This window comes from Meles meles, chromosome 13 (genome assembly GCF_922984935.1).
Source record: "Meles meles chromosome 13, mMelMel3.1 paternal haplotype, whole genome shotgun sequence".
NCBI classification, from domain to species: domain Eukaryota; kingdom Metazoa; phylum Chordata; class Mammalia; order Carnivora; family Mustelidae; genus Meles; species Meles meles.
In genome coordinates, this window is record NC_060078.1 from 87,124,769 (window position 1) to 87,151,627 (window position 26,859).

General features: G+C 63.9%; 1 protein-coding gene across 5 annotated transcripts in view; it reads left to right on the forward strand.

Annotated features, from left to right (window-relative positions):
* Positions 1–26,859, forward strand: part of INPP5A (inositol polyphosphate-5-phosphatase A) — a 158,930-nt gene that overhangs the window by 126,905 nt on the left and 5,166 nt on the right. For all 5 annotated transcript variants that reach the window (XM_046027579.1, XM_046027577.1, XM_046027578.1 and 2 more), the window contains 3 exons: positions 12,095–12,190; positions 12,324–12,398; positions 19,145–19,218. In XM_046027579.1, the coding sequence (XP_045883535.1) occupies positions 12,095–12,190; positions 12,324–12,398; positions 19,145–19,218 (245 nt within the window). The remainder of the gene's footprint in view (positions 1–12,094; positions 12,191–12,323; positions 12,399–19,144; positions 19,219–26,859) is intronic.

Genomic DNA, 26,859 nt, shown 5'->3' on the forward strand with positions numbered 1-26,859 from the left:
TGTGTCGTAGGGAGGCTGAGGGCTCCTGGCACGGACAGGGAAGGGGCAGGGAGGCCTCGAAAGGTCACAGAAGGCGCCTCTGATGGTAGCGTGGGACCAGCGGGACACTGTCTCCGAGCTCGTTGTCACGACGTGGCCTCTCCCAGCCCCCGGCTTCACAGGCCCTCCGTCCTTGTTGTCCCCTCGCCTTGGGGCCCATCCGAAAGCCAGCCTGGTTTCCTCTCAAGATCCTTCACTAATTACGTCTACAAAGACCTTCCCTCAGAATAAGGTCTTGCTCTGAGGTCTGGGTGGACACGGATTTTGGGGGTTGCTTCACCCCATGACAGCCCGTAATGCCAGAACAACCCTCGAAAGGCCAAATGCTGAACAGTAAACACGCTCGTTGGCAAAGGTTTCTCTAAACGTAAGTTAACCTGGAAAAGAACGAGTTTCTTGCGCTGGTGGTTGAGTTCGGTGGTACTAGGTACGGCGTCGTTAGGATTAGAAAATCAAGATCTACTCTCAGCACGGCTTGGCTTTCGGAAAGGGTTTTTTTTTATAGAGTTTATTTATTCGTCAGAGGGAGGAAGAGCACAAGCAGGAGGCACAGGCAGAGGGAGACGCAGGCTCCCGCCGAGCAGGGAGCCCGACACGGGGCTTGATCCCAGGACCTGAGCCGAAGGCAGAGGCTTAACTGAGTGAGCCCCCCAGGCACCCCTTAAAGGAGCTGTAACTATAAAAACGACTGATAGAGATTTTGTGGGAACCCTGAGAGTCTGAGTCAGCCTGAGGTCCCCACAGGCAGGCCCGTGAGAAGACGGTTGAGGAGCGGCGTTCCAGAAACCTGGGCACCCTGAGTCCAGCCCTGGTGAATGCGGGTTCAGGGCCCAGCACGAGGCAGGGCAGGCTCTCCATCGGGCCTCTGACCCCCTTCACTTCGCTTTTGCTTGTCTTCCAAATTAACTGCCCAGTGAGAACGTGCAGGGACCGTCGGACACCACCTCCTGCCGGGCGGCGTCCCCGGGAGCGGGTTAGAAGCGCGTGTCCGCGGGTCCCCAGACCCTAGGCCCCTGTGCTGAGAAGCATTAGGTTGAACCTCGTGCATCTCCATGTCCCCCGGGTGCCACGGGCGGCGCAGGGTCGGGGGACGGGCTCCCGCAAGTACGTGACCAGGATGCCCGCCGAGCTGGCGCTGCTGAGCCATGGCTCCCACGGGACACAGACGTGGTGGCCCCGTTCCTGCTGCCGTGTTTCCAGAACCCTCGTGGGAGGCCATCCTGGGTGCTGTCGGGCTACATGGCTTTCTCTGGCCTGCGTGGGTGGTTCTGGGCCACAGACGCCCATGGCAGGTCGGAGCCTCCGATTCTGGCTGCTCCTGACCGGCGTCCCCTCCTCGTTTGCTCCGCGAGACTTTCCTGTGTGCCTGCTGTATGTCTGGGCTGAACGTGGGGCCTGGCCCCGTGGTGACGGCCTGGTGCCTGCAGGGCCGTGGGGGTGGGTCTGCCTCGTGGTGGGACGGCCTGGGGACAGTGGAGTCCCGCACAGCGTCTGCTCTTCCTGATGATGTCCGTTCCCTGCGCCCGTGCTCGCTGGCACCGCGTGCTCTTTGCAGGAGAGCCCTGACTCGGACGCTGCCGAGTCTGTGGGCCAGAGGCCAGCAGAGCCTGTTTTGGGGTGGGGTCTCCTGTGGGAAGGCACCGCTGGGAGCTGTGGGTCCTGTCGGGTTCTCAGGTGTAGTCTGGGGGCATCCGTGAGGTTGGCATGCGGACAGGGTAGGAGGTGCAGCCCTGGACGGGCACTGGGGTGTGGGCAGCCGGGGGAGGGGGCCGCTCTCCATCCTCCACGGGGCCCGGGGTGCTCTCTGTCCCTCCGCAGGGCCAGGGAGGTGAGTGGGTGCCCGACCTCTCCTCCTGAACCACGGCATGGCCCAGGAGAGACGCGGTCCAGAAGAAGGCAGTGGGACTGGACCCACATTGCCCACCACCGGCTGGCCTCGGCCTCCACCTCACCACCTGAGTGGACAGGCAGATCGCCCTGAGCCCTGACTCCTCTTGGCAAAGCCACTTGTGGACGCCCACATTCAGTGCTTGCAGACTGGGTCCTGGGGGTGGGAGGAGACGCCGTGCCAACCTCTCCCCTTGGTTCCGGAGAAGGGGCTGCGCGTAGCTGGTGACCAGGAGTGCCGTGGACAGCGTGCGTGTGGGAAGACGGCTGAAGGGGGCATCGGGGTGAGCACGTGCCTCTTGCCTGACGGCGACTTGGGTCTCTTCCCATGAGCGCTGCCCTGAGAAGCCGCTGCCTGACTTGGCTCTGGGTCTGGTTGCCGCTTCCCCCAGCTAGAGCGGCAGGTCAGCCTGCCGGATTCCTGGCGGGAGTCATCAGAGGTTAATTCGATCTGCCTCCAGAACAATGAGGGGCCAGTGAGCGGCTCGCGGCCGCTGTGAAGGACAGGCAGCGATTGTCCGTCCGGCAGCCGGAGCGGGATGGGGCGAGGCGTCTCCCGGCGTGGGGGTCAGCCGGGCCCGAGCAGGACGGGGAGACCGTGTCATGGCCGAGGGGCCGGGAGCAGGGCCTGCTGCGCGTGGAGAGGCGACCCCGTCCCAGGGAGCCGGCAGCTTCCTGTTTCAGAGGCACGGAAGCCCGTATGCTCGCAGAGCAGAAGCGGGGAGACGGCCCGGGACAGACTTGTCTGCACCAGAGCCGTAGTTTAATTAAAGCGGACATGACCATCACGTGCCGGCTGACGGGCCGCGCGTCACGCAGCTGATCACTAACGCAGCCTCCGGCTCGGCCCTGCGGGCGGCTCCGCTCCAAGGGTGTGTTTCATGCCTTGTGCGGTGGCAGTTGGCAGCTGGGGCTCTCAGCTGGCTGCTGCAGGGACAAAGAGTGACGGCCGTGCCAGGCACTCCCGTCTCCGCGAGGCCCGGCCACACGCCCACCTGCCATCCTTCGTCCCTGACAGCGATGGTGATGAATGTGTTTTTGGAGGCTGGTGGCCGTTCTGAAAGCCAGTTGCCAGGGACGGAACCGTGCCCGTGCTCAGGTGGTGCCAGGTGGGCCCGTGGGGACCTGTCTGGGAGGGGCACCCCCCGCACTGACTGCGCCAGCCTTGGAACGGACCAGAAGGACCCTCGGCAGGGCACGCCCCCTGCATCACGTACCACCGAAGACCCCAGCCAAGAGGAGGGGTGCGGCCAGCTCCCCAGGGGCCAGACCTCGCTGCGGCCCACAGGGTGCTCCTGTGTCCTGGGGAGGGCGCTCCCACTCGGCCCGGAAGGGGTGTTGCCCCATCACGGCCTGGCCCAGCCTCTCCGGGTGCCCCCTAGGACCCAGCTGGCCAGAAAGGTCACTGTGCCACCACTGAGTGCAGGAGGAAACCCTGGTGGCCTCTGGTGTCCGCATAGCCTGCTGCACCAGCCACACCCCGGCAGCCCCCCCACGGTGCCGCAGCCGTGACAGCCCCCAGCAGCCCGTGACAGCCCCTAGCAGGGAGATGGTGTTTCTGCTGCGGTGGGAGTGGCGGGTGGGAGCGGCCCAGGAGCTCTGGGCAACCTGGTGTTCGTGGGACAGGTGGACGGGTCATGCCAGCGCACGTCCCGAGAGGCACCCGGAGAAAGCCTCGTTGGGCGCGGAGCGGCCGCAGACCCGAGCCCCAACGTCTCTGTCGACTCTGCTGGTCGTGAGGGTTTCTCTTCTGAACTGGGAGCCTGTGTCCAGGCTGCGTGTCCGGGAGGCTTAGGTCTGCGATGGCCTAGGCGGGGCTCGTGCGGGGCATGAGCTTCTCTGTGGGGCTCTTCGAGAGTCTGGTTTGAAAACAACCAGTTTTGTCATCCAAATCATTACATTTATTTCATTATCGTTTCAGAAGGGAAGAGACCTCTCTCTGGTCTGCTTAGGGCCTGTGGCATCAAGCTGAAGCAAACTGTTGTTCTTTTTTTAAAGGTTTTATTTATTTGAAGAGATCACAAGTAGGCAGAGAGGCAGGCGGAGAGAGGGGGAAGCAGGCTCCATGCTGAGCAGAGAGCCCGATGCGGGACTTCATCCCAGGACCCTGAGATCATGACCTGAGCCGAAGGCAGAGGCTCAACCCACTGAGCCACCCAGGCGCCCGCAAACTGTTAGTCTTAATTGTTGTTCTTCAGTAAGAATTTAAGATGTTCTTAATTATGACAATTCCGGGTTTCACATGTAGGGTATATCCTCCCAGCAAATTTGCCTTACAAACGAGAGCTCGTGCTTCCAGTTGGTAGATTGGCGTCAAAATGGTTATTCCCACGATGGCAGCAAAAAGACGAGAAGACATTCCTCTCGCCGGCGCCCTGCCGTGGGAGCTTGACTGGCTTATCCGGGTCAGGTCCGTGTCCGCTCGCCTGTGCTCCCTCTGCCCTGCTCTCCGTGCCAACACGGCTCGTGGGGATTTTAGGACCGCAGGCTGGTGCCCAGGCTCAGTGGGGAGGCTGCCCCCTGCCCCCACTCCTCCCAGATCGGGACCCGGCGCGTCTGTGGAAGCCTGGGGTGTTCTCAGGAGACTAAACCGAGAGCACGTGCAGTCTCCCCGGGCAGGGCCTCATCCTGGCCCGAGCTGTGGGCATGCACACGCCTGTTGGACGCCGGTCTGAGGGGACACGCGGCTTCCTTCCGGAACACCAGCTGTGTGGTCCCATGGGTCTCACCACCACTGCGGGCTTCGCCCCACATACCCTGAGCGCTTGCCCTTGTGGCCTGGCTGGAGCCGTCCTGGGAGAGCAGACGGAAGGGTTGTGGACGCACAGTGCACAGGTGGAAACGGACCTGGCCGCCGCCACGGTGACCTCCTGACCCGCCGCGGCCCCCGCAGGCCCCCAGCGCGCCGGCCAGGGCCCGACCTCCGGTGGCTTCGCACGCTGGGGTCCTCAGTGGTGGTGTTCCCCAGCGCATGCTAACAGGTCTCTTTCCCCTGACGGGACAGGGTTTGGGGAAACTGAAAGAGCTAGAGCTTGTGGGAAGGTCTTTGCGGGTCAGCGTGAACGGGCCAGGGGACCCCGGGGCAGTGCCTGCTGGAGCAGCGGGCGCCTTTCCAGAGGAAGGACAAGACCCCGGTAGGGGCTGCGCTCCTCGGCCTTCCGGCCCCGGCCCCATTCAGGACTGGTCTGTGAGCGCAGCCCGACCCCCAACCGGGGGCTCCCCACCAGGACACCCGTCCGTGACCCGCAGGCCCGCACCCCTTCACACGTCCCAGGAGCTGTGTGCACTGGGTGTGCGCCCGAGTGTGGGTCACACGTGGGTACACGTACACGGGCTGCCTATGTGTGCACGTGTGTGTCCTGCGTGCCCACCTGCATGGCCGCGTGTGCGTCTGCTGTGTGTCTGCGTGTCTGCGTGTCTGCGTGCGTGTCTGTGTGCGTGTCTGCGTGCGTGTCCGTCCGTGCATGTCTGCGTGCGTGTCCATCCGTGCGTGTCTGTGTGCGTGCGTGTGTGCATGTCTGTGTGCGTGGCCGCGTGTGCGTCTGCTGTGTGCGTGCGTGCGTGCGTGTCTGCGTGCGTGCGTGTCTGCGTGTCTGCGTGCGTGTCCGTCCGTGCGTGTCTGCATGCGTGTCCATCCGTGCGTGTCTGTGTGCGTGCGTGCGTGCATGTCTGCGTGCGTGCATGTCTGCATGCGTGTGTGCGTGTCTGTGTGCGTGTCTGTGTGCGTGGCCGCGTGTGCGTCTGCTGCGTGCGTGCGTCCGTGCGTGTCTGCGTGCGTGTCCGTCCGTGCGTGTCTGCGTGCGTGTCTGCGTGCGTACGTGTCTGCGTGCGTGCGTGCGGGACAGGGAAGAGGGCTTCTGTCGCAGGCCGGGTGTGCATGGCAGTGTCCCATTTTGGGCGCCAGGATCCCAGGCCCACAGGGCTGCGGCCACACTGGCCGTGGGGCAGAGAAGCGGCGGCGGCTGAGATGCTCCTGTCCCAGCACTGTCCCTCGGACACACAGGTTAGGGACCAAGGAGAGCTTTAAAGCCGATGGCGTCCCCTCCGGTGGCTTCCGTGGAGCAGCGGTTCCCTGGTAGGGCCTTTGCAGATGATCAGGATCGGAGTGGTGCGTGCGGCCACTGGTCGTTAGGGAGCGTTGGTCACGTGGGACCGACGGTGCTTCGCTTGTGTCCCTGGCCAGGGGGTGACCAGGGTGCTGGGCGTCTGCTGCTCAAAACCGGGCACTTCACTCCGACTCACAGGGAACCACCCGTGGGCCCAGCAGTGGCCTCCAAAGAGCCACCCCTGCACTCTGGGCAGCGCGGCCGGGCGCAGGGCTCCCCCGGGCGCGGCGAGGGCCTTCCGGCCGGCGTCTACAAGCTTGTCTGTGGCTGGCAGGTGCCGTCCCACTCGAGCCAGTTCAAAACCTTTAATTCTAAAAGGTAATGATTTTCCACTAACTTGCGTGAAGGAGACCCTGTTAGGAACGCTTCCTCCTCTCTGGTCACTGCCGCATGAAGGCGTCTGCGGGAACTTGTGCGCGAGGGAGTTAGCCGGAACAGCAAGAACAGCGGGAGGGGGGAGCTTCCGACTGGCCCGTGGTCCGTCGATGGTTTCCAGGTCGGGGCTGCTGGTGCAGTTTGCAGGGGCCTCACGGCACTCGCAGCTGAAAGACGGGATGAGGAACCCCAAGGATCCCCTTGTGGGGATGGGCCGCGGAGTGTCCCAGGGCTGGGGGGCAGCTCACGGCTGTGACCCGGGTGCCAGCCGCCGGCCCCGGTCTGGCTCCTGCTGGACGCGCAGCACAGACCCGTGAGCTCTCCTTGGGAGCTGCGTGCACGTCTCACCCCGACGGGAAGGAGAAGCTGGTCCGAAGGGGGCTCGACCCCGTGGCTGATGGGTGCCTGCACCACGGCTGCTCCCTCCCAAGTGTGCTCCCTCCCGAGTGTGCTCCGTCCCGAGTGTGCTCCGTCCCGAGTGTGCTCCGTCCTGGGGAGAGGCTGGGAATCCCCGCCAGGCCTGGGTGAAGCCAGCAGGCGGAGCCGCGCAGGCCGCTCGGGGTCGGGTCTCTTGTCCGTCGCGAAGCTCCTGGCAGATGCATGGCGCCTGGGCTCGCGCGTGGGACCTGCTCTTGGACGGGGCGGAGATAGTGGTGCTGTTTCCTGGGCGGGAAGTCCGCGGAGCACACAGAGTTCAGGGCCACCTGAGAAAGCCGCACAGGGCACCTGCCTGTCTCCCGGCTCGTGGCCCTGCTCCCCCTTGGACGGCAGAGTCCAGCTTCTCACCGTGGCCCCAGCTCCCCGCTCTGTGCTCTGCTATGGCCAGAGTGCCGGCCTCCCTGCTTCCGGCGGTGTCTGCAGCCCTTCCCTGGACAGCCAGTCACGGGCTGGCTGCGTCCCTTTATTCCGGGGCCCCCGAAAGCATGGTGTTGCTCCCACTTTGATGTAGTGGTTCGTCAGGAAGGTCCCGGGAGCGCGGCACAGGGCCCGCAGCTGGTCCTGGGCAGCACCCGGGCGGCACCCGTGGTGCTCGTGGTCGGATGGCTCTGGTCCTCCTCCCAAGTCTGGGATCAAGGAGGCACGTCCCTCAGCCTCCCCACGCCCTCGGGCCCTCTGCTGGGCTCACTGCTTCCTTGGCCCCCCTGTTTAAGCCTGCACTTGTTGTTTTAAGGGCCATTTCTTCTGCAAGCTTCTCCCGCCGGCCTTTCCGGAGTCGGCCCCACAAGCATCTGTGGCTGAAATTCAGCGGGAGCCTTTGTTTGCAATCTCACGCTCTCGGAGGGCCTGCACGTCGTTCTGCGGAGCTGTCGGGGACGAAAGCCCGCAGCAGGGTCCTGCCTCCCGGGAAGGGCATGAACGATGGGGAAATGTGTCCTCAAGCCCACCCACCAGTTCGCGGAGGCCAGACCACGAGTCCGTAGGGGCCCATCCTCTGGAGTCCCTGGGCAGTCTACGGCCATACCACCCTGAACGCGCCCGATCTCCTCTGGAGTCCCTGGGCACGAGGCGAGGGGCGGGGCTCAGGGCTTCTCCCCTGCCCTCATCCCTCCTGCGTCCTCCTGTCTCCTCTATCCTCCCTGGGCCGCCTTCACTCGTCCGCCTGAGACACTTGTGGCCTAGGGAGTGTTGCGGGTGGACAGTGAAGAGAAGCTTCCTCCTTCCTCTTCCTCCTTCCCTCCCTGGGTTGATGTCTGGGGCATGCAGACACACGTTGCTCGGCAGTCCGGCATCTCCAGATGGGCTTCTGCCTCTCCGGGAGCGGGAGGCACGGGAACAGCTAGAGCCCGGGGTTAGCTCTGACGTCCGGAGTGTGCCCACGGGCGGCCTGGCGGGAGAGGTCAGATGAGGGCATCCCGTGTCCACGTGTCCGCGCCATAGGGGCTGCGTGGCTCTCGGGGCCCCAGGGCTGCCCCCAGGGGTCCGGGTGTGAAAGCAGGAAAGTCTGATTCCTGCGCTGTAGCCCTGAGTCCTTAAGAATTCGCGCTGGTATTTTACCCGGGCTGCCTCTGCTGTGTCTGCACGTGGGGCCCAGGCTGGCTTGGGGGCTCGCTTCCGACCTGTTGAATGCGGCCCTGCGTGGAGGGAAGGAAAGCAGAGGCCGTCCCGAGGACGACCCGGGCCAGGCTCCCTCATCCGCTCCCTGCACGGTAAAGAGGCTGTGGACGTCCGGCCGACTGGTTTTCGCTGCTGAGTGAAGTTGGGACTAGACCCTGCCCCACCTCTTTGTGCAGCCCTGGGGGAGGGACAGCGACCCCGAGACGATGGCCCCGCTCACCCCTCCAGAAGGCTCTGCTCCGGGCCAGACAGGGAGCGTCTGGTGTCCTCGAGGCGCCGGCCGTGCGTCAGGAGCCCCTTCCCCGGGTGCGGATTTGGGACGGCTTTGCTGGAGCCAGTGGCCAGGTCCGGAGGCCGCAGGGATGAATTTGCTTGTGCATCCCTGGTTGCTCCTTGTGCTCTGGGCGGGAGGGCACTGTCTTCCAGACCTTCTGATCCTGTTCCCAGATGAGCAGGACCTCCTCAGAATGCTTCTGGAAGGTCAAGTCACGTAGACCGTCTGCTAAGAACCTTCTGGGTGCCTGTAGCCCTTAGTGGGGACCAGGCCATCACTGGCAGGTGGGCTCAGTTGCGGGAAGGGGTTCACGCTGCACAAACAGGCGACTGTGCATCAAAGCAGAGAGACGGATGTACAGACCGCCGGGACCTGGGACGTGGGCAGTGAGAGGTGTCCCAGGAGCCGAAGGGTGCATTCCCGGCCTGAGCACCCACGTGCCCGGGGCTTCGCTCACTCTGTTTCTGCGGCCACGGCAGCCGCCATGGCTCTGCCCAGGCTCCAGGGAGGGGGTGTCACGGGCCCCGATGAAGAGCCTGCTGACCCCAGGCTCACCCCGACTCAGCCCTTACTGCATCCAGAACGGTCCTTACCCATGCCGTGACCCCGAGTGCGTCCGAACTTGCAGAGCATGTGTGGGCCTGGGGGGTGGGCTTCTTCCAAGCCTGAGGAGACCAGACCCTACCTGCTCCCGTGGGGGCTTCTCCTGACTCTGGCCGGACAGCGCAGCCAAACGCGGGTTCCCAGCCCACACGGGCCTCGTGGACGGAGGCGGACTCCCCATTCCTGGGCGCCGTTCAGACAAGGACACTTTCAGACTCTGGTTTAAGCTGCCTTACCGGGACCTGTCCCTGGTGGGGTCTTTCACGTGGACGTTCACGTGTGTTTGCTCTGTGTGCCTGTCACCAGCGCAGACTAGACCACACCGTGGGGAACACTGGGACGGGCCTCCTGACAGACACGTCTTCCCTGGCTGCCCCCAAATCAGGCTTTGTTCAGTAAGGCCTGGAAGGAAACTCAAACCCAGGACTCTCTGGACCCGTCTGACCCGGCACCAGCTTCCCCGGGAGGCCAGGTGCTCCGCAGTGGCTCCGCCGGCTCGCCTCCACGCTGCTGGGGTCCACGGTCCCTCTCTCTGCCGCGGAGGATACGCGGTGGGCTCTGGGAGAGCGCACCTCGAAGAGCCGGCTGCTGGGGGGGGCCGCGGTGGCAGTTCGGGGGGAGCACTGGGACAGACTTCGCTGCTGGATGGGCAGGGCCCGCGGTGGCTTTGTGGCCGTCACGCTGTGACTGTAAACCTCAGGTCCGCAGAAAACCCCGGAAGTAGCCGTCTGGGCCGACCCTGGGGCCCTGGTCCTGGGGCGCCTCGTCCACCAGCCTCAGAGCCCACCCGGCCTGAGAAGAAACCCAGTAATTTCAGGGTCCACACAGCAGGCGGACAGCCGTGGGGACAGCGGTCCTGCGAAATTCCAGGACAAAAACCTGGCGCTCCCGGGTGCCCAGATGAGGTGGGGGCCGTCCTAGCCGCTGCCCCTCCGTGTGGTTCTGGTAATGAAACACATCTCCGATGGCTCTTAAAAAATAGCGTTTTGGGTATTTTTCTCTCCTTTCAAAAGAAAAATCCCTTCGATAAGTAGGCGAGCGGAAAGGCCCGGCCCGCGAGTTTCTGCATGACTGGGCATGGCCGGGCTGAAAGCGGAGCCGGGCGGAGGCCGCTGGGGCCTGATCTCGTCTTCCCTCGGGAGCGGGGGGCTCTGGGGGCTGCGCAGACCGAGCCGCCGCGCGGGCCCCTCTCCCGGCCCCCGGGCTGAGCGCCTGTTTGTCCTTTGGGAGCTGGCCTGAAACGGCTAAATAGAGCAATTTTTTAAAAACTTCTAGCAGACGCCTTAGGAGAAGCAGCAAGAGTCTGGTGAATCGGTCCGCAGCGGCCACAATGCCGTCTGCTGCCCGGCCCTCCCCCATTCACGGAAGCGCTTAAGCCACTTAGCGTATTAGCATCTGGATGGCTTGGCCCCGCGGGCGCAGGGGTGGGCAGGGCTGGCGCCTCTGCCCCGGATTGTCCCGGTGCTTGTTCTAATCCGCGCTGCCTGAGGGCGGCCAGACTGATTTGTGACACATGAGTCCAAAAGCCACGTCGGGGGCTTGACCCGCTTAGCTCCTCTGTGCTCTGAATGTCAATGGCCTGTCGTAGGGGACGCCTCGGGGACGGGGACAGCGGCTGCTGCCTCCCCTGTCCCACGCTGGGCGGAGCCGACCCCAGCGAACCCGGCCTGTGGCCCCGCCGGTCCCTGCGCAGGGGGGGGTCTCCACCGCACCCGGCCTGCCCACCCACCCTCCCCGGGGTCAGGGGCTCCTCACAACTTCACAAGGGCCCTGAGAGGAGGTTTTGAAAAGTCAGAATTCGTTTGCTCAACTCATGCCGTCGTCCTTGCAGAAGAGCTCGTCGAGGTTTGCACCAGCCTCAGTCCCCGGCGGCCTCTGCCTGCTCTTTCTCAGCGTTTCGTGTGCGTCCACCCCGGTCCCGTGTGGCCTTTCCTTAAGGAAAGAGTTTTGTCAGCAACAGGGGTGGGGCCCCCCTTCGCGGGTCCATCCTCTCCGGTCCCGCCTGCCTTCTCCCGGCCCTGTTGTCATCCGGGGACCCCTTCGTGCTTCCTCCCCAGAGCCGGGGGCGGCTTGCTGCCAGGGGGGCTCCGGGTTGCCCCGCCTGTTGGCTCCTGCCCCAGCCTTTCCCGCCTCACGCCCAGTTCCGACGGGAGGAATTTTCTCAACAAACCAGGACTGAATGTAGCTTGTAGTCCTGCTCGCCATGAACTGGGCCGTGTGGGCCACCCTGGCCGTCCGGCTGTCCTGCCCCCTCGTCCCTCTCCCTGCCTGTCCAGCTGCTCCCTCCCTCAGCTGGTTAGGGTCTTGACCCCTGGGACCCAGTGTGACCTCTGTCCTCCCTGGTGTGGCCTTCCCGGTCCTGTCCCGCTCCCCACCTGGGGCAGATCTCATGGCAGTGTGTCCCCAGCCTGCCCCGGGGATGGCATGAGGCAGCTCTGACTTCCCCGCCCCTCCCCTGCACAGGGCTGTCCTCGGGGCCACCCCAGCAGACGGTCCATGGTGGGAGCTGAGTTGCCGGGCTGTTCGGGAAGGAGAGGTGCGCGCGGAGGCCAGGGCCCGCTCGGTTGTGCAGCCCCTGCTCACGGGCCTGCCTGGGCCGGTGTGCCCGTCACGCTCCTGCAGCCGTGCAGGCAGGTCCGCGGTCCGTTATATGGAGGCGTCCGGGAGGGAAACCCGGAAGAGTGCGGGTCGCGTTTAGGAGACGCAGGCTGTGGGTGCCTCTCCCGGGACTGAGGCTTGTCTGTGTCGTCCGCAGACTCTCTGCACGAAGGCCACGATGCAGACGGTGCGGGCCGCCGACACCAACGAGGTCGTGAAGCTGATATTCCGTGAGTCGGACAATGACCGGAAGGTAAGCGAACCCCGAGCTGTGGGCTGTGACCGCAGCAGGCCACTGTGGCCATCTGGCGTCGGCGGAGGGGGAAGGGACACCACTTGAGGAGTGGCCCGTTCCGCCCACGCTGACGGCCACGTTCACTTTGCAGGTGATGCTTCAGCTGGAAAAGAAGCTTTTTGACTACTTCAACCAGGAGGTTTTCCACGACAACAACGGCACCGCGGTGAGCTCTGCCACGCGACACGGGCCTGGGCTCCGTGTGCACGTGTGTGTGTTACCGTGTGCCAAGGGAACCGTGTGCTGGTTGTGGCCTGGTCCTGCGGGAGCCGCTTCTCCGGAACAACTGCTGGGCCGGCCCTTAGGAATCCGGAGACACAGCGTGGGGCCGCCGCATTCGCCGTGGATTTGGGCCTGTTTGCGTGTGTTTCTGGGGTGTCTAGCCCAGCATACCAGTGGCTGAACAGTTCCCGTGTGATGTCCCTGCTGTGGCCAGTCCCAGGCTGCGAGGGGACGGCTCCTGACCCCAAGGCCCCGGACCGCAGGGTACAGAGGCGGGTCCTAGGTGGCACCTGCCGAACGCGGGAGGCAGTCCGGCGGTGGAGACCCTGAGCGTGCCTGTGCCCAGCCCCGCCCTGGGGGGTTTGTGCACTGCTGGGCCCCTTCCCTCTTCCTGTCAGCTCACGCCCTACAGCTGGTCTCCAAGTCCCCAACGCTCCTGTCACCGCCTCCAGGACACTTTATTCCACAGCCTGGTCTTCGTGCCCCGCCCCTGCTGTCCCTGTGCCCACCTCTTTGCCTCGGGGAGCCCCAGCTCGGTCTTGTCACCCCTGCCCTGAGGCCGGGCCGTGCCGAGAGCTCTGAACTTGTACCTCAGTTTCCAGTCCGTGTGCCGGAGGATCCCTCCGGTCCGAGGGCAGGGGCGCTGGCAGGTGTCCCCCCGGGTGGCAGACTCTGTCACTCCATGTCCCTCCTTCAAACCAATGGCCAGGACCTGCATTCCTGCCTCCACGCACATGTCTGCTCCTTCCTCCACGGCCCTGTGTCCTCACGAGTTGGTGTCGGCTACCCCGGGGCCACTGCATCTCCCTTGCCGCACGCGCCCCATCAGTGTACCCCAAGCCTGGAGCCCAGCCTGGGGCTTGTCATGTGCACAGAGGGTCAGGCCTCCACCCCGAGCCCTTAGCCACTTCCCACGGACCTCAGGCGGGCCCGGAGCCTGCTCTGGGCTCCTGGGCCTCGCTCGCTGCTCGGCTCTCCCTGCCCACCCCTCAGCCCTGGTCAGGGCGCTGGGCTAACTCCGCCCCGGCAGATGCTTTGAGCTGCCTTACCTGCCCGTCCCACCATCCTGTCCCGGTGGGCACTGCCTTTTGGCCCTGGCCAGTTCACATCTCACGTCCTCGAGGCCTCAGACCCTGGCAAGGCTGACGCTCGGCCTATGTCCCCGGCAGCGCCCAGCTCCGCGTGCGGGTGCTTACAGCCCCGTCCACTTCCCTCGCGGGAGGCACTGGCACAAGGACTTGTCCTACCTGCTGTCCATGCCAAGGAGCGCAGCGGTCTGGTGATTTCAGGGCCTGAGCACTCGGTCCGGGCGAGCCCAAGGGACCGGTTTGGGGACAGGACTGTTCGGGGGGCACTGGCTGCAGGCAAAGTGCCCGGGAGACTGTCTCTGCGCAGCTGCGTGACTTTCTGAACTGGGAGGCAGAGTGGGCACCCTGGGCCCCTGGTACAGACGCAGCTCCCTGACCTGGAGGCGCAGTGAGGCCGCCAGTACTATAACAAAGGGGGAGAGCAGTGCACACGGGAGTGACACTGGGCAGCCAGGGCCTGGAATGTTCCAGAAGGAGCAGAACACGGGGGAGCCGGGCATGCCGTGGGGTCTGAGCCAGGGAGGTACAGGGCGGCCAGGGAGAAGTTGTACGTTCTGGAAACGGGGAGCCAGGGCACACGGACCCGCAGTCACAGTCCGTCTGTCAGCGTCGGGACGAAGCGTGTGTTACCGTCAGAGAGAACAGAGCCGTCGCTGCTGGACATGGCGCTTCTTATTTCTGTGCTTATCTAGCACATGAAGTTTTTTAAGATGGAGGAAAATTAGCCTGAATGCTCAGGAGGCCGCTGGAGCTTCGTTCAGAGACGGAGAAACACGGTACAGAGTTAGAGTAGATTCCCGCGTGGCTGTTTTGGAAAGACCCACGTGCCCCTTTGCTGTGTGTCCAGAACCTCACGTGGCGGCGTTGTGCCCGGCCTGGTGCCTTCCCAGGGGGTCTGTTGCGGTTTCTCAGCTCCTGCTGCTACGGGCGCTGCAGGTCCCGGGACGCCTCACAGGGTCATGCTGGTGCGCGCTCCGCGCCCCTGGCCGCGACCTCACACGTTGAAAAGCTGCCTCCACGTCCGTCACACACAGGAAGCGGGGTCGTCCGCGGCGGCCACGGGGACAAGATAAATGGTGTGACGAGCCGTGTCACCTCAGTGGTGAGACGCGCAGCCCACGGCCACCGGAACAAAGTGCCCATCCGCAGGATGGATGTGTCCGCGCCAGACGCAGCCCCGAAATCCATCGCGCCCTTCATCACGCCCCGGTCTTGTACCCGTCTGACAGAAATTTAATTCAAGCTGGCTTCTGGAAATAATTATTGTATTTTAAAAGTAGTAATCATTGGCCGGGACATGATTGAATGTGTCCATGCCTATTGACTTTTTCTATGATTTATAGCTTTGTTTAGTCGATATTCCCATCGAAATTGTATAATTAATTACAAGTGTGGTTGTCAGGGCGGCAGGATGGAGTGCCCTGGTGAGGATTTGGAGAGATTAAATTTTCCTTGGCTGTCCCAGGGCAGGGCTCGGGGATCTTCACAGCGCTTGGCCTGTTGGATAGAGATGTTTTCTGTGTGTTTAGCAACTGCTCTAGCTCAAGGCACATTGATTTTCTGGGCTGCTTTTTCTTTCTCAGCGTGGTGTCTCTGCGGCAACGGTGGAATCCGTGCAGCTGGGACAGCTCCTGACAGATACATACGATCAGCGCGGCGCTTTGTCATTGTCTACACACGCCCCGCGCTGTTTTTCACTTTGTAATCAAGAAGAATGTTTAAGATACATGGGAAATTGGTTATCATGTTTCTGAAAAATCTCAAACAGAAACAAATTATCGTTTCAAGAGAAATGCAACATAATTTCTAATCAGGAACTTCTCTTAGCTGGAGTTGGCCCCAGGGGCTGCACCCCCCGCCAGACCCTCACAGTTCTCACGGAACTCAGGGTGCCGTCCCCTCGCACACTGGCCACCGGGCCTGGGACCCAATGGGTCAGCTCGGGGGGAGGGGGTGCGCACGTGTTTCCAGGCCGGGCCTCCTGAGCAGTATCTCTGTTTCCAGGCAGGGCCTTGGGGCCGTGGGAATGTGGGCTGGGGTGTGGGTGTGCAGCCGGCCAAGCCCAGGGGCAGGGCCCTTACTGACAGAGACCTACCCCGGCCGCCTGGGTCCTCACCAGAGGGGCTCCGTTACTGTTGTAGCAGCTGGAACATTCGCACCCATTCCAAACCAGATATTTACTGGCTTTAATTTTCCTTTACACCCGTTGCAAGCAGAAGCATGATGGGGTCCAGATGGCCCCCTCCGCAGGTGCTGCTGCTGCTCGGGGCCAGGCTGGCTGGTCAGACGGGCCGTCCTTGTCTCACTGGCAGAGCAGTCCCTCCCGCTCTCAGCCGCTCCGATGGCTCCTGCCAGATTCTCCAGCTTCTCTCGTGGCCGCGAGGCCGTGCTCGCCGGAGCGTGTGCGGGCACGGTAGTGCAGGTTCCTCACGACCCCAGCCAGCAGCTTCTGTGATGAGCGGCTCCAGACCACACCAAGCCTCACCTGTATTCCAAAACCACGTCACGTGGATGCCACCCATGTGGATGCCCTGTGGCAGGCTGGCCGCGAGGTGGCACGGGGCCCAGGGAGGCTAACAGTCCCTTTCTGAGGCTGCACAGGACACAGGATCGGTCAGTAGGTGAGCAGTGAAAGCCTTGTGCTCACATGGTGTTCTCACGAGCACCGAGGCGCGCACACAGAGCCGACGTCCGTGCGCGGTCACGTCCTCCTCCAGCCCCTCTCAGTGTCCCCAGGGCTGATTGTGGGGACCCGGGAACCCCCCACGGTTGCCCCTTGGGTCAGATACATAGCGGAGTGAAGGTGGACAGCATCCTCGTGGTCAGAAATGTGTCCACACAAGAGCACACACGTGCATGTGGGTGAACGACACCCGTGGCAGTGAGGACGGTGGGCCCCCGGCCTCGCGCAGCGCGTGCAGAGCCGCGGAAGGCTTGGCCCGCAGCCGGGAGGCGTGTGGTGCTGTGGGCAGCAGGTGGCATCCCGCCATGAGGACGGAGGAAGCCCTTTCCGGCGGGCACAGGCAGGGTCTCGTTTCCCGAGGGGACTTTATAAACCATGTTGGGGTTTCTCTCAGAGTTCTGGGCTGTTAACTGGGTGCTGCTCGGAGCCAGGCCCCCTTCTGGGTGCCAGATGGACACATGCCCAGTGGGGCTCCCAGGCTCTTGGGGACAGGAGAGGGTCCGATGCAAGTGAGTCTAGAGGCCGAGCCCCACAGGAGGGGCGCCCGAGGTGCAGGGACCGTCCTCTCCAGCCCAGGCTCCGGGAGGCACACTGCAGTCGCCGTGGAGCTGGGGCCTGGGAGATACCCCAGGTTGTCCCCAGTGTCCTTCCAGGTGTAAGGAAGAGAGTTAAGTCCTAGCACCTCACAGCGTGTGGGGTACGTTCTGAGGATTTGTACTTGAGTGCCTGGCCCCTCGCCTGTGTTTCTTGTACCCAGAGGCAGTCATGGAGGGCAGCACGTTCCCTGTCCCCCAAGTGGAGGTCCTGGGAGGCAGGCCTGCAGTCCAGAGCCAACAGAGAGGGTGTGCCCTTGAGAACGCTGAGCGAGTGCTGGAATAATTGGTAGGAAACGTAAACCAAGTATGTTTCCAAGGATTAAAAACACAGAAGAATCAGAAGCAAACAACACGCCCAGAAAGAAACGAGCAGATCGAAGCACACGGAACCTCCAGAAACATTGCCGCACAGGTGAAGTCCTGGTGGGTGGATTAGGGGCGGGCCCACCGCAGGCGCCCAGTGTGCCCGGGGCGGCACCCGGAGCAGGAGGCGGGGATGGGATGGCGCGTAGGCCTCGCGGGAGAGGCCACATTTGGCAAGCTGATGTTGGAACCACCGGAGACAAGTCCTCAGGACCAGGATGTGTCCACGCGGGACAGCAGGACACCAGATGGAAAGAAAGGATGTGACCCAGAGCAGCGGAGGCCCGTGACAGGTCACCGTGCCAGTGGGACGCTGGCGCCAGGCGGCAACACAGTGACCCTAGGGAAAAGCCACGAGGATGGATGTATGGCCAGCCGTGCCGCACCGGCCCCCCCTCCCCCACCCAGAGCGGTCCAGGGACCTCTCGGGTGGCCGCCGTAGTGTGTGGAGGGGGCAGGCGCATGCACACGCAGGCCGCCATGGGACAGAGGGGGCCTTGCGGCATATTGGTCTCTGTGACACTGCGTTTGTTTGGGCGTCCGAGCTGGATTTGGGAGAGGCGGGAGGTGCGCTGACTGCCACGAGTGAAGCCCCGTTCTGGGATCCTGCCGGAGGAAGGGGCCCTCCGCGTTTCCGCTGAGCCGCCGGTCACCACGGCCACACTTTTCCTCCCGATGCTCTCAGGGCTCCTTCCCGGAAGCCCTGGCCCCTGACCTCGAGCAGGTGGGTTCCTCTTCTCCGCCCTTGTTGGTCACAGCCACACGGTGCAGCAGTCCCCGCGTCCACAGTGCCCGGTCGGAGCCTGTCTCCCATCTGGGAAGGCTGAGAATTCGAGCCCCAGGGTGGTCTAGATAAGAAACACATCGGCACGGGTGTGCACGTGTAAATGTACACATCGCTGCGGGACCTGCTCAGGTCCCCACACACACTCGGGTGCATCTCTCCTCCTAGAGATTTCCTCTCCGTCCCCAGCCCCAGCTGAAGACCTGACTCCAGAACTTGCCGGAAGCAGTTAGGCCTGGAGCCCTCCCTGGACTCCGGAGGAGCTAGAGGCTCCCCTGGGGGCAACAAGGCCATTTGGTGGCATGAAAGCCAAGCCCCGGTGCGCCCTCCTGTGCCTGCCCTCCCCGTGCAGGCCCTCCACCCCATGTGTCCCCTACCCACCCTGCACCCCCCGGCGTCCCCCAGTCCCGTGCCCATCGGGGCAGCACCAAGCAGCTTCACGCCAGTGGACGTGAGCTCACGAGTGCCACAGTGGGGTCTGAGGCTCTTTGTAATTCGTGTCTGTGAGTGTCCAGGATTGTGCAGGAACATGTGTGAGGTCCCATCTAGTGTGTATACAAGAGAATTCATTTACCCACCCAACCCACAGACCGTCCTTCTGTTGCACACTTGAGCTGTTTTCCCTCCGAGCCACGCCAGGGGAGCACCGGGGCTCCGGGGTGGGGTGTGCGGTGTGCGGGCGGTTCACATGGCAGCCGGGCACGCAGGTCACTCCCGTGTGCACTGAGCTGCTGAGGCTTCACACCAGGCTTCCTGCTGGAGTCCTGGAGGCCGGTTTTAGTCACAGTGCCCTGCGAGGTTGTCCTTGCTCACCTTCTTAGCGTGGGCAGAAGTGGGAGCCACGTCCGTTCTGGAGGTCAGTGCCTTGGTGGGAGGGTGCTGCTGTGTCTGCGGCCCCTGTGGTTTGGGCAGAGGAAGGTGGCCCTGTGTGGCCAGTCAGCCATGGGCAGTGGGGCTGGAGTCCCCGTGTGGCCTCCCAGGCAGAAGGGCGTGCTGGGTGCCCACGGATCTCCCCAGGGACACGCACGGGCAGCTGTTGGCAGGGCTGCCCACACATGGCCCAGCCGGTGTGTTTGCTGGAAGTTGTGGGGGTCTCTGCTGCACGTAGACCACCAGAGACTTTCCATGTCCCCGGTGAGCAGACCAAAGTGACCTTGTTTTCTTCTCTTTCTTTAGCTCTTAGAATTCGACAAAGAGCTGTCTGTTTTTAAGGACAGACTGTATGAACTGGACATCTCGTTCCCTCCCAGGTAAGAAACGCCCACTTGCTAGATGAGCAGGTAACTTTTCTCCTTTCGCGTGTGCACACCTGTGCAAACCACGCCTCCTCCCACTCTTTCCACGACCCAGAGACCACCACCCGAAGCAATAAGCAATTCTCTTAAAAAAAAATTTTTTTAAATATGCAAAGTACTACCTTCTCAGTTTAGCACCCGGGCTCCGAGAACTCTGGGCCCTGGGTCTCTCTGGGAATGTCAGGATCTTGGGCAGTCTCTGTCGGGGGCGGGCTCTGGATGGCTTTTCTCAGGCATGGAAGCTTTTCTGGGCTTTCCTATGGTTTGACAGAATCTTGAGATCTGCGGAAATGACAGCCCGTTCCCTCAGAGCAGCCTGGCGGACGCAGCCCCACCGGCGCCCAGGGTCTTAGAGGGCCGGGGGCAGAGAGGAGCCGGCAGAGGGGGCCTTGGGAGCTGCAGCTGGACCAGGGGCTTAGCCAGCCTCCGTCACTGGGGCGGCCATGCCAGGCATTCCGGGGAGGGCACCTCAAGGACCCGGAGGCCCTATCACAGGATGCCTCCCCACTCCTCTGTCCTTTTTTAGATCCTGGGTGGAAATTCTCATCACTCCGGCATGTCCGGGAAACGTAACACAGGCATGGGAGTGTCTGAGGGGACACGTGGCACCCTGTCATCAGACAGAATAGCTCTGCTCCTAGAACAGGCTCAAAACCCAGATGGTTTTTTTCCTGCATGCTCCGTGAGAGGCCCCCATCCCTGGGCCACAGTCCAGCAGTCACACGTGTGAAGGCTGGCAGAGGACCGCCCAGTCCAGTGCACATGGGACTTCCAGCTGCTCATGGGCATGGGCTGGTGCCCCTCTGACCTCAGGGTCCAGGCTCTGGCCGAGGGGCTGCAGCGTGAGTTGCAGGGGGGAAGACTGGTAGGGACTGTGAGTCTGGGACAGCCAGGAACACCGCAGGGCCAGAGGCGCATCCCCAGTGGTTCCCATCCAGGGACTGACCAGGGTGTCCCTCTCGGAGCCTCAGCCCTGCTTCACGGGTCGTCGCCTGCAGTCAGACGCATGTCGGGTCTGCCTGAGGTCCAAAGAGGTTCTGAGGGTTTGTGAGACTGCCTCTCCCTGGGTGTGGTAGGCCGGATGTCCTGAATGGCAGCCCCTATTGGAAAAACTCGAGCATCTCCTTTTCGGGCTTTGCTGAGCTGGAGAGGACGGAGGCCTGGGGACCCTCTTGGGCAGAGGCTCCGACCCTGTGGACACAGGGACCCTGCACTGGCAACTGCTTCTCGAGTCTCTCTTAAACCCGCCACCTCGCATGTCCCTTGGGCACAGACCACGGAAGATCCAGCAGGACGTGGTCAAGGCCAGAGCCCGCGGGACCTGCTGGCCAGTGCCCCAGGGGGTGAGAGCAGCAAGCCTGCCACCAACACGGGCAGCAGAGAGACCCGCCGACCTATGGGTATCCCGGCAAGAGTCTGGAAGGACAAGTCAGCCCTCACCCACGTCGGGTAATGCGGTCCTGGCTTGGGCGTCCCTGGACTGATGTTACCTGCTGAAGAAAGCACGGGCCTCCCTGGGGTGGTGGCGGTGACTTAGCCACGGCCGTGAAACCCTGCCTACTTGTCAGGTCCTTTGCGCCCCCAGAGAAGAGAAGGGGGTGACCCGGTGCCATGGGGGAGACACTCGAGAGAGCCTGTGTGTGTTGGGCATCAGGGTCCCTCCGACCATGTTCCCCAGGACGCCCTGGTGGGCTGTACGCACGGGGGCGTCGCCTGCCCTCCTCGAGGTCCGTGAGGTGCCGGACACAGCTGTTGCGCACAGATCTCCTCGGGGATCGCTTGGCTCGGGCGGTGGGAGAATGGCCCAGACCTGTGCCTGCCCCGTCCTGCGTGCCCTGGCCACAGCAACCCGCGGCAGGGCGCTGTCCTGGGCTGTGCAGGTCGCCCCGGCAAGACCCAGGAGTCCTAGGAGCCCGTAGGAGCAGAGCCCTCACCCTGGCTGGGGACAGGAGCGATGACAGGAGGGGACGCCGAGGTCTCACCAGTCCTGGCTTCACGGGTCAAGCACTACCGCCTGGTTAAGTCATCAAATACTTTACCTTTATGAGGAAATAAGATTGTAACTCCTCGGAGGAAAGGTGGAAGCTTTGCAGCTGAACCAGCATCGCTCGACCACCAGAGCCCCGCTTCCAGAGACCCTGGTGAGCTGCCGGGTCACCCACCCCTCCTCCGCCGCCCGGGCCACCAACCCTCCCCCTCCAAGCCTGCCATCCCAGTCACCCACCCCTCCCCTGCAGTTCGGGTCACCCCCTCCCCCACTGCCTGGGTCACACCAGGCCCCCTCCTTTGACTCTCTTGTCTTTGGAAACCAGAGCCCCAGGGGCGGTCCTGTGGGGTTTGGAGAGCTGCCCCAGGCCGTGGGAGGAGTTTGCACAGCAGCGAAGTCCAGGAAAAGGACGAGTGACGGGTGATGAGCAGGGGCTGGTACCTGCCTGGTGTTTGCTGGTGGTGCCGTGACGCGAGTGGCCAGGCGTGCTGTGTGCGCACATACGTGTGTGCGCGTGTGTACGGGCATGTGTCCGGGGGACCGTGGACCTGGGTATGTTCACCCCGTGCAGCCCCGTGTGCTGTGAGCACGAGGGTGTGAGTCACGCGCATGTGTATAGGGTCTGCGTGGGCCTGGGTGTACGTACACGGGGCGTGTGTTCGTGCAGAGTTTGTGCGTGTGGGTAGGGAGTGTGTACTCCGGGCACGCATGTGCGGGCGGGTACTTGGACATATGTGGCCTTGGTGTGCGCACAGGGGTGTGTGGACAGCCCAGATCTCACCCCCCACCTTTCCATTCCGAGAGAACGGCTTTTCGCTTCGGGGGCTGCTCCGCGTCGGCCATGAGGCCCGACAAGGCACCCAGTGGGTTCTCCGTGCCCCGGCGCCACTCGGGGGTGTGTTGGGACAGACTTCCGCTCCCTTCTCGCTGCCAGGCTCCCAGGACTTTCTGGAAGGGGGCTGAGCCCGTGGGGCCGTGGCTGCCTCAGGCTGTCCTGCATCTGGTCTCGGTGAGGCCTCGGAAACCGGGACGGCGGGGCTTGTCGTCCGGGGGCATGGGGGGCACGGTGGGAACGCGGGCCCGGGGCGGCCGCTCCTGGTTTTCACGGCCTTTCTGCCCCCATCCACGAGGTGAGTGCCTCGCGCACAGATGGCGCGGGCTGGGCTCTCCCTGAAGGCCCCGCCCACAGCACGGCACAGAGCGAGACGCCCCCCTGGGGTGGCACGCCGTGGCCGGAGCTGGCCCAGGCAGTGGGTCTCGGTGCGCGTCAGCACAGCACAGCTGCGAGCCGACAGTTTCGTCAGCGGACGGGCCTTGTCGGGAGAGAGCGACGCTTCACAGAGACATCTGCCACGTTTCTCACCAGCCAACAGAACCTCACTCCCGGCGGACCAGAACTTAACGCCATAATTTGCTAGAAACGGTGCTAATACTTCCCATGTTTACGGAGCCGTCAGCTCTGTTCTTCTCCACTGAGGGCTGAGCGTGACGGCACCTTCGTGAGAGTGACCAGCCAGGGGTGGCGGTCCGGGAGCAGAGTGCCGCCGGCCAGGCTGGAGCGGGCCCAACTGGAGGGCCCGACCCTGCGCTCCGTGGGGGCACTGTCCCCACTGGCAGGCCGGGGACAGCACCTCCCCCCCAGATGCTGCTCTGTGATGCCAGATGGGGTGTCCCCGGGCCCCCAGCGGCTCACCATGAGCGCGAGCTGCTGCGTGTCCATGGCCCGCTGGCCCCGGCTGCCGGAAGGGGCCTTTCGTCCACGTGCGCAACTGGCCACGTCCCCAGTCTCAGAACACGCCAGAGGGTGCCCATGGCCCAGGCGTTGGCAGGTGCCGGACGGCGCATCCCTCGGGACCACCGAGCAGAGCACCATTGACCGTGGCCCACAGGCACCCGGGGCCCAGGCACGTCCTCCAAAGCTCTGGGTTTTCCTTGAAAACTTGAATTTTGTCATTGACAACAAATATCCGTGGATATCTACCTGGAGAGGGAAAATGACTCATTTCTTCACTTCTTGAGAAAACTCCCCTCCGATGTTCATGTCTGAGTGACAACAGTCTCCGCTTTTCTAGCAAAACAAAGATACTCCTCGGAAAGGAGCTGGAACGGCCATGCGCGGTGTGCGTCCGTCTCATCCCGCCGCGCCTCGGAACGGCCTGCCTCCCAGGCTGGGCAGTCCGTTCAGTGGCCATGGGTTTCTTAGTGTGATGCCCACCACGGTCCCCCATGCCGCAGGCCACTGTTTCCGTCCGCCCGCGCGGCTGCAGCGCCGGGAGGGGGCAGACCTCATGTCAGGGGGATTGTACCTTCCTGCCCCGCCCGGAAGGGAGCCAGGGACCCCGGGGCTCTGCACGGCACCCTCCAAGACCAGCCAGAAGCTGGAAGGAGCCAGAGCGCGCACGATGGCGGGATGGGTTCTCGCTGCTGAAGGAGCGCGCCACAGGCTGCGTCCTGCGAGCAGATCTGAAGTCACGCCATGCCCGAGGGGAGCCGTGCGTGGGTGCCGCCCACGCTCCCGCATTCCTGGGACCAGTTGGCGGCTCTGGGGTCACGACCCTTCACTTTCCAGGCAGTGGCGGGAGGGCCGGCAGGGTCCGTAGGGGTCGTGCGGGAGGTACGTGGGCCCCGCCCCGTGTGTGCGACCCTGTGAGGTCGATCGCGAGCAGAGGAAAACGGAATCTGCTCCTCAAAGCTTTCACAGGAGTGAAAGTTGGATGCGGACAGTCACAGTCCCATGTTTCCCAAGGCGGACAAAACCCACAGCGGGAAGGAGACGTTTTTACCAAGCAAACTGATTACAGGGTAAGACGGAAAGGATGAAAGTTAAACATGCCGTGGGGCCTGCGGCGGGGCCGGCTGTCCCCGTGGGGGCCTTCAGTTTCCATTAAGGGTTAAGAGGCTCTTGTCAACTTACCCCAAGTCCCGCCGCCCGTGGTTCCCGTCTGCCGCGACGTGTTGGGTCGTGACGTTAGGACGAGAAGGGGTACAGTCTGCCATCTGCCAGGCCTGGTGGTTGGGAAGGAGCCACGACATCTGTGTCCCGCTGGCCGCGGGGTCCTGGTTGGACGTGGCCCACACAGGGGCGCGGGTGGGCATCGGAGGGTGGGCACAGCCAGAGGTGAGCTACTCGGGAGAGCCGCGGGGCGGAGGGCCGTGTAGGTCCTTGCCGCGGACGCGTCCCCCGGACGGCTCAGTGCTGCCGCGGCGCCGCTCATTTGGCCCAGACAACCTTTGGGCTCCTCCCCTCTCTCTTCCAGGAATGTCGGTAACGGGCGGCGTCTGGGGACACCAGGGTCCCGAGCTGCTTTTGCTCTGACAGGCCCGTCTACACTGCCGCGTCCTGTCTACACCGCCCCGCCCTGTGTCTGCGGCCACTCACGCAGCTGCTGTCCTCCAGCAGGGCTCCAAGGAGGGGCTTCCGTCCCCGGGGCAGTACCCCTGCCACGCCAGCCACGCTGGGCAGAGCAGGTGCACGGTGAACCGGTCTGGCCGGTGGTTCACCTTCCGTTTCCTCCTGCGCCCGGCGGCCCCACCCGCGGCCAGCCCTGTGGACGCAGGCTGGCACACACGGCTGGGCTTTGTGCCTTCCAGACTGTGTGTCAGGCTCGGGGCCTTGGACACTCAACCCGCCGGGCCCGCCGGCTCGCGTGGAGGCCTGAGCCTGCTCCTCAGGGCCAATCGCCCGGCCACGGCCAAGGGGCCAGCGCCCACATCCTGATGGAAGGAGCTTGAGGGTGGAGGGGAAGGGAGGGCCGCATGCTTGAGCACCGGTGGGCAGTCGCTACTTAACCACCGGCGGCTACAGCTGTCCCCACGTGGGAGCACGGGCTGGGTGCTGGTCCTGTGTCCCCAGCCCGCCGGGGTTTGCTTTCAGGTGTGCATGGCGAGCGCCCATCACTGTTTGATCTGGAGGTGTGCAGGCTCGCAGCGTCGGGCCCGGTGCCCTGTGCTCGCCAATGGGGCCCACGCGTCTACTGTGGGAGGAGGGACAGGGGCCTGGCCCCCTCCTCCGGCTGTGGGGCTATCTCTGGGGACCAGCCGCTTTCTCCTCCTGAGTCAGCTGTGTTCACACTGGACTGTGGCAGTGGGTCCTGCCAGCACGATGGGCTGGGGTCCCCCGAGGGGTCTTCCTGTCCTCTCTGCAGCATCAGGGGCATCACTGAGCGTTGCAGGTGGCGTCTGAGCACGTGGCATTTGTCCCATTCCCAGGCTACCCCTGAGCCTGGACGACTGGCTGTCTCCTGGCAGAGGGCCCGCACCTAGCAGCTGCCTGCCCACGGCCGCCCTCACCCCTGACCTCTGCCCCTAGCCAGGGCTCTCGTCCCATGACTCAGCACGTTGTCTGGAAACTGGGGTTGATCCGTGTGGACCCCCGGCCCCCGGCTCACGGGCAGCACGTTGCGGAGAGAGCCTGCCGCCGCCCTGGGCATGCTTCCCAGGCGAGGTTGCGCGTGCGAGACGAGCAGTCCCACGGCCGGTGTCACTCCCCCACGGTCACAGCCGAGCCGGGGGCCCCACGTTCCCTGCAGAGGACTCCTCCGTCCGCGCAGGATGCCATCAGCCGGGGGCTGCGTTGGGTTTGTTTTTAAGCATATTTGCTGCTTTGAGTCTTTCATCAAGTGCAGCGGTGACTCCCTGAGAGGCGGGAGCCTTCGGCCCCTGCTTCTGGTGAACGTGTGGGGGACCCCCGGTGGGACGGGGCCAGGCCGGGAGCCGTTCGCTCTGGGCAGCGTCATGTTCTACGGAGCCTAACAGTTGCGCCAGGATGTGGGTCTTGAGGCCACAGAGCAGCGGGACGGGCCAGGTCCCCCGCAGACCAGGCGCTACACGGCCCCTCTCTCCCCAGCAGCGAGCGACGGGGAACAAGCTTGCTATAATGATATAATTATATAATCCGGAGCGGACCTGGAAGCAGATTTTTGCAAGGAGCAGTGTAGACCCTAGGATGGCCGTGCGAGACGCCGCCCGGACAGCAGACGCGTCACGCTGGCGTGGACGCCGCAGCCGCCGCGACGCGCCTCCCCCACCCCACCCCACCCCACCCCCGGCTTGCGTGCACTTGGGGCGAGGCCAGCGGTTCTCAGTGACCCCGGAGGCCCGCCGGCCCACAGGGTGGTCCCAGGGCGTTGCGGAGACAGGAGGGAGCTGCCTGGAGGCCGAGGAACACAGAGGGGGTCTGCCGCGGCACCCCACACGCTTCTCGCCCACGCCTGTGTCACTTGCCTATTGGGGGTTCGCCGTGGTGACTCTGTCCCCAGGCGACCATCAGGGCCTCTCCCGGGGCTGCGCCAGGCTGAGGGGTGGGAAGGGGCACCTGTGTGGCCAGTCACAGGCCACAGCGATGAACCCACGGCCCGGGCACCAGGCACTTGCCGAGACCAGATGCTGTGGTGGAACAGGCTTGGGTCGGGGCGCGGGGGGGCACCTGCACCCGACCCCGCTGCCAGAGGCTCCCCCAGAGCCATGCGGGGATGCGTGGGTGAGAGTCCCACAGCCGCACCCCTGCGTTCTCAGGCCACACGCTCGGCCAGCCCCGGACACAGGGGGGAAGGAGGCCCGTCTTCCGCACGCAGGTTTCCGCTGTCCGCTGACCACGTCCAAAACTAAAA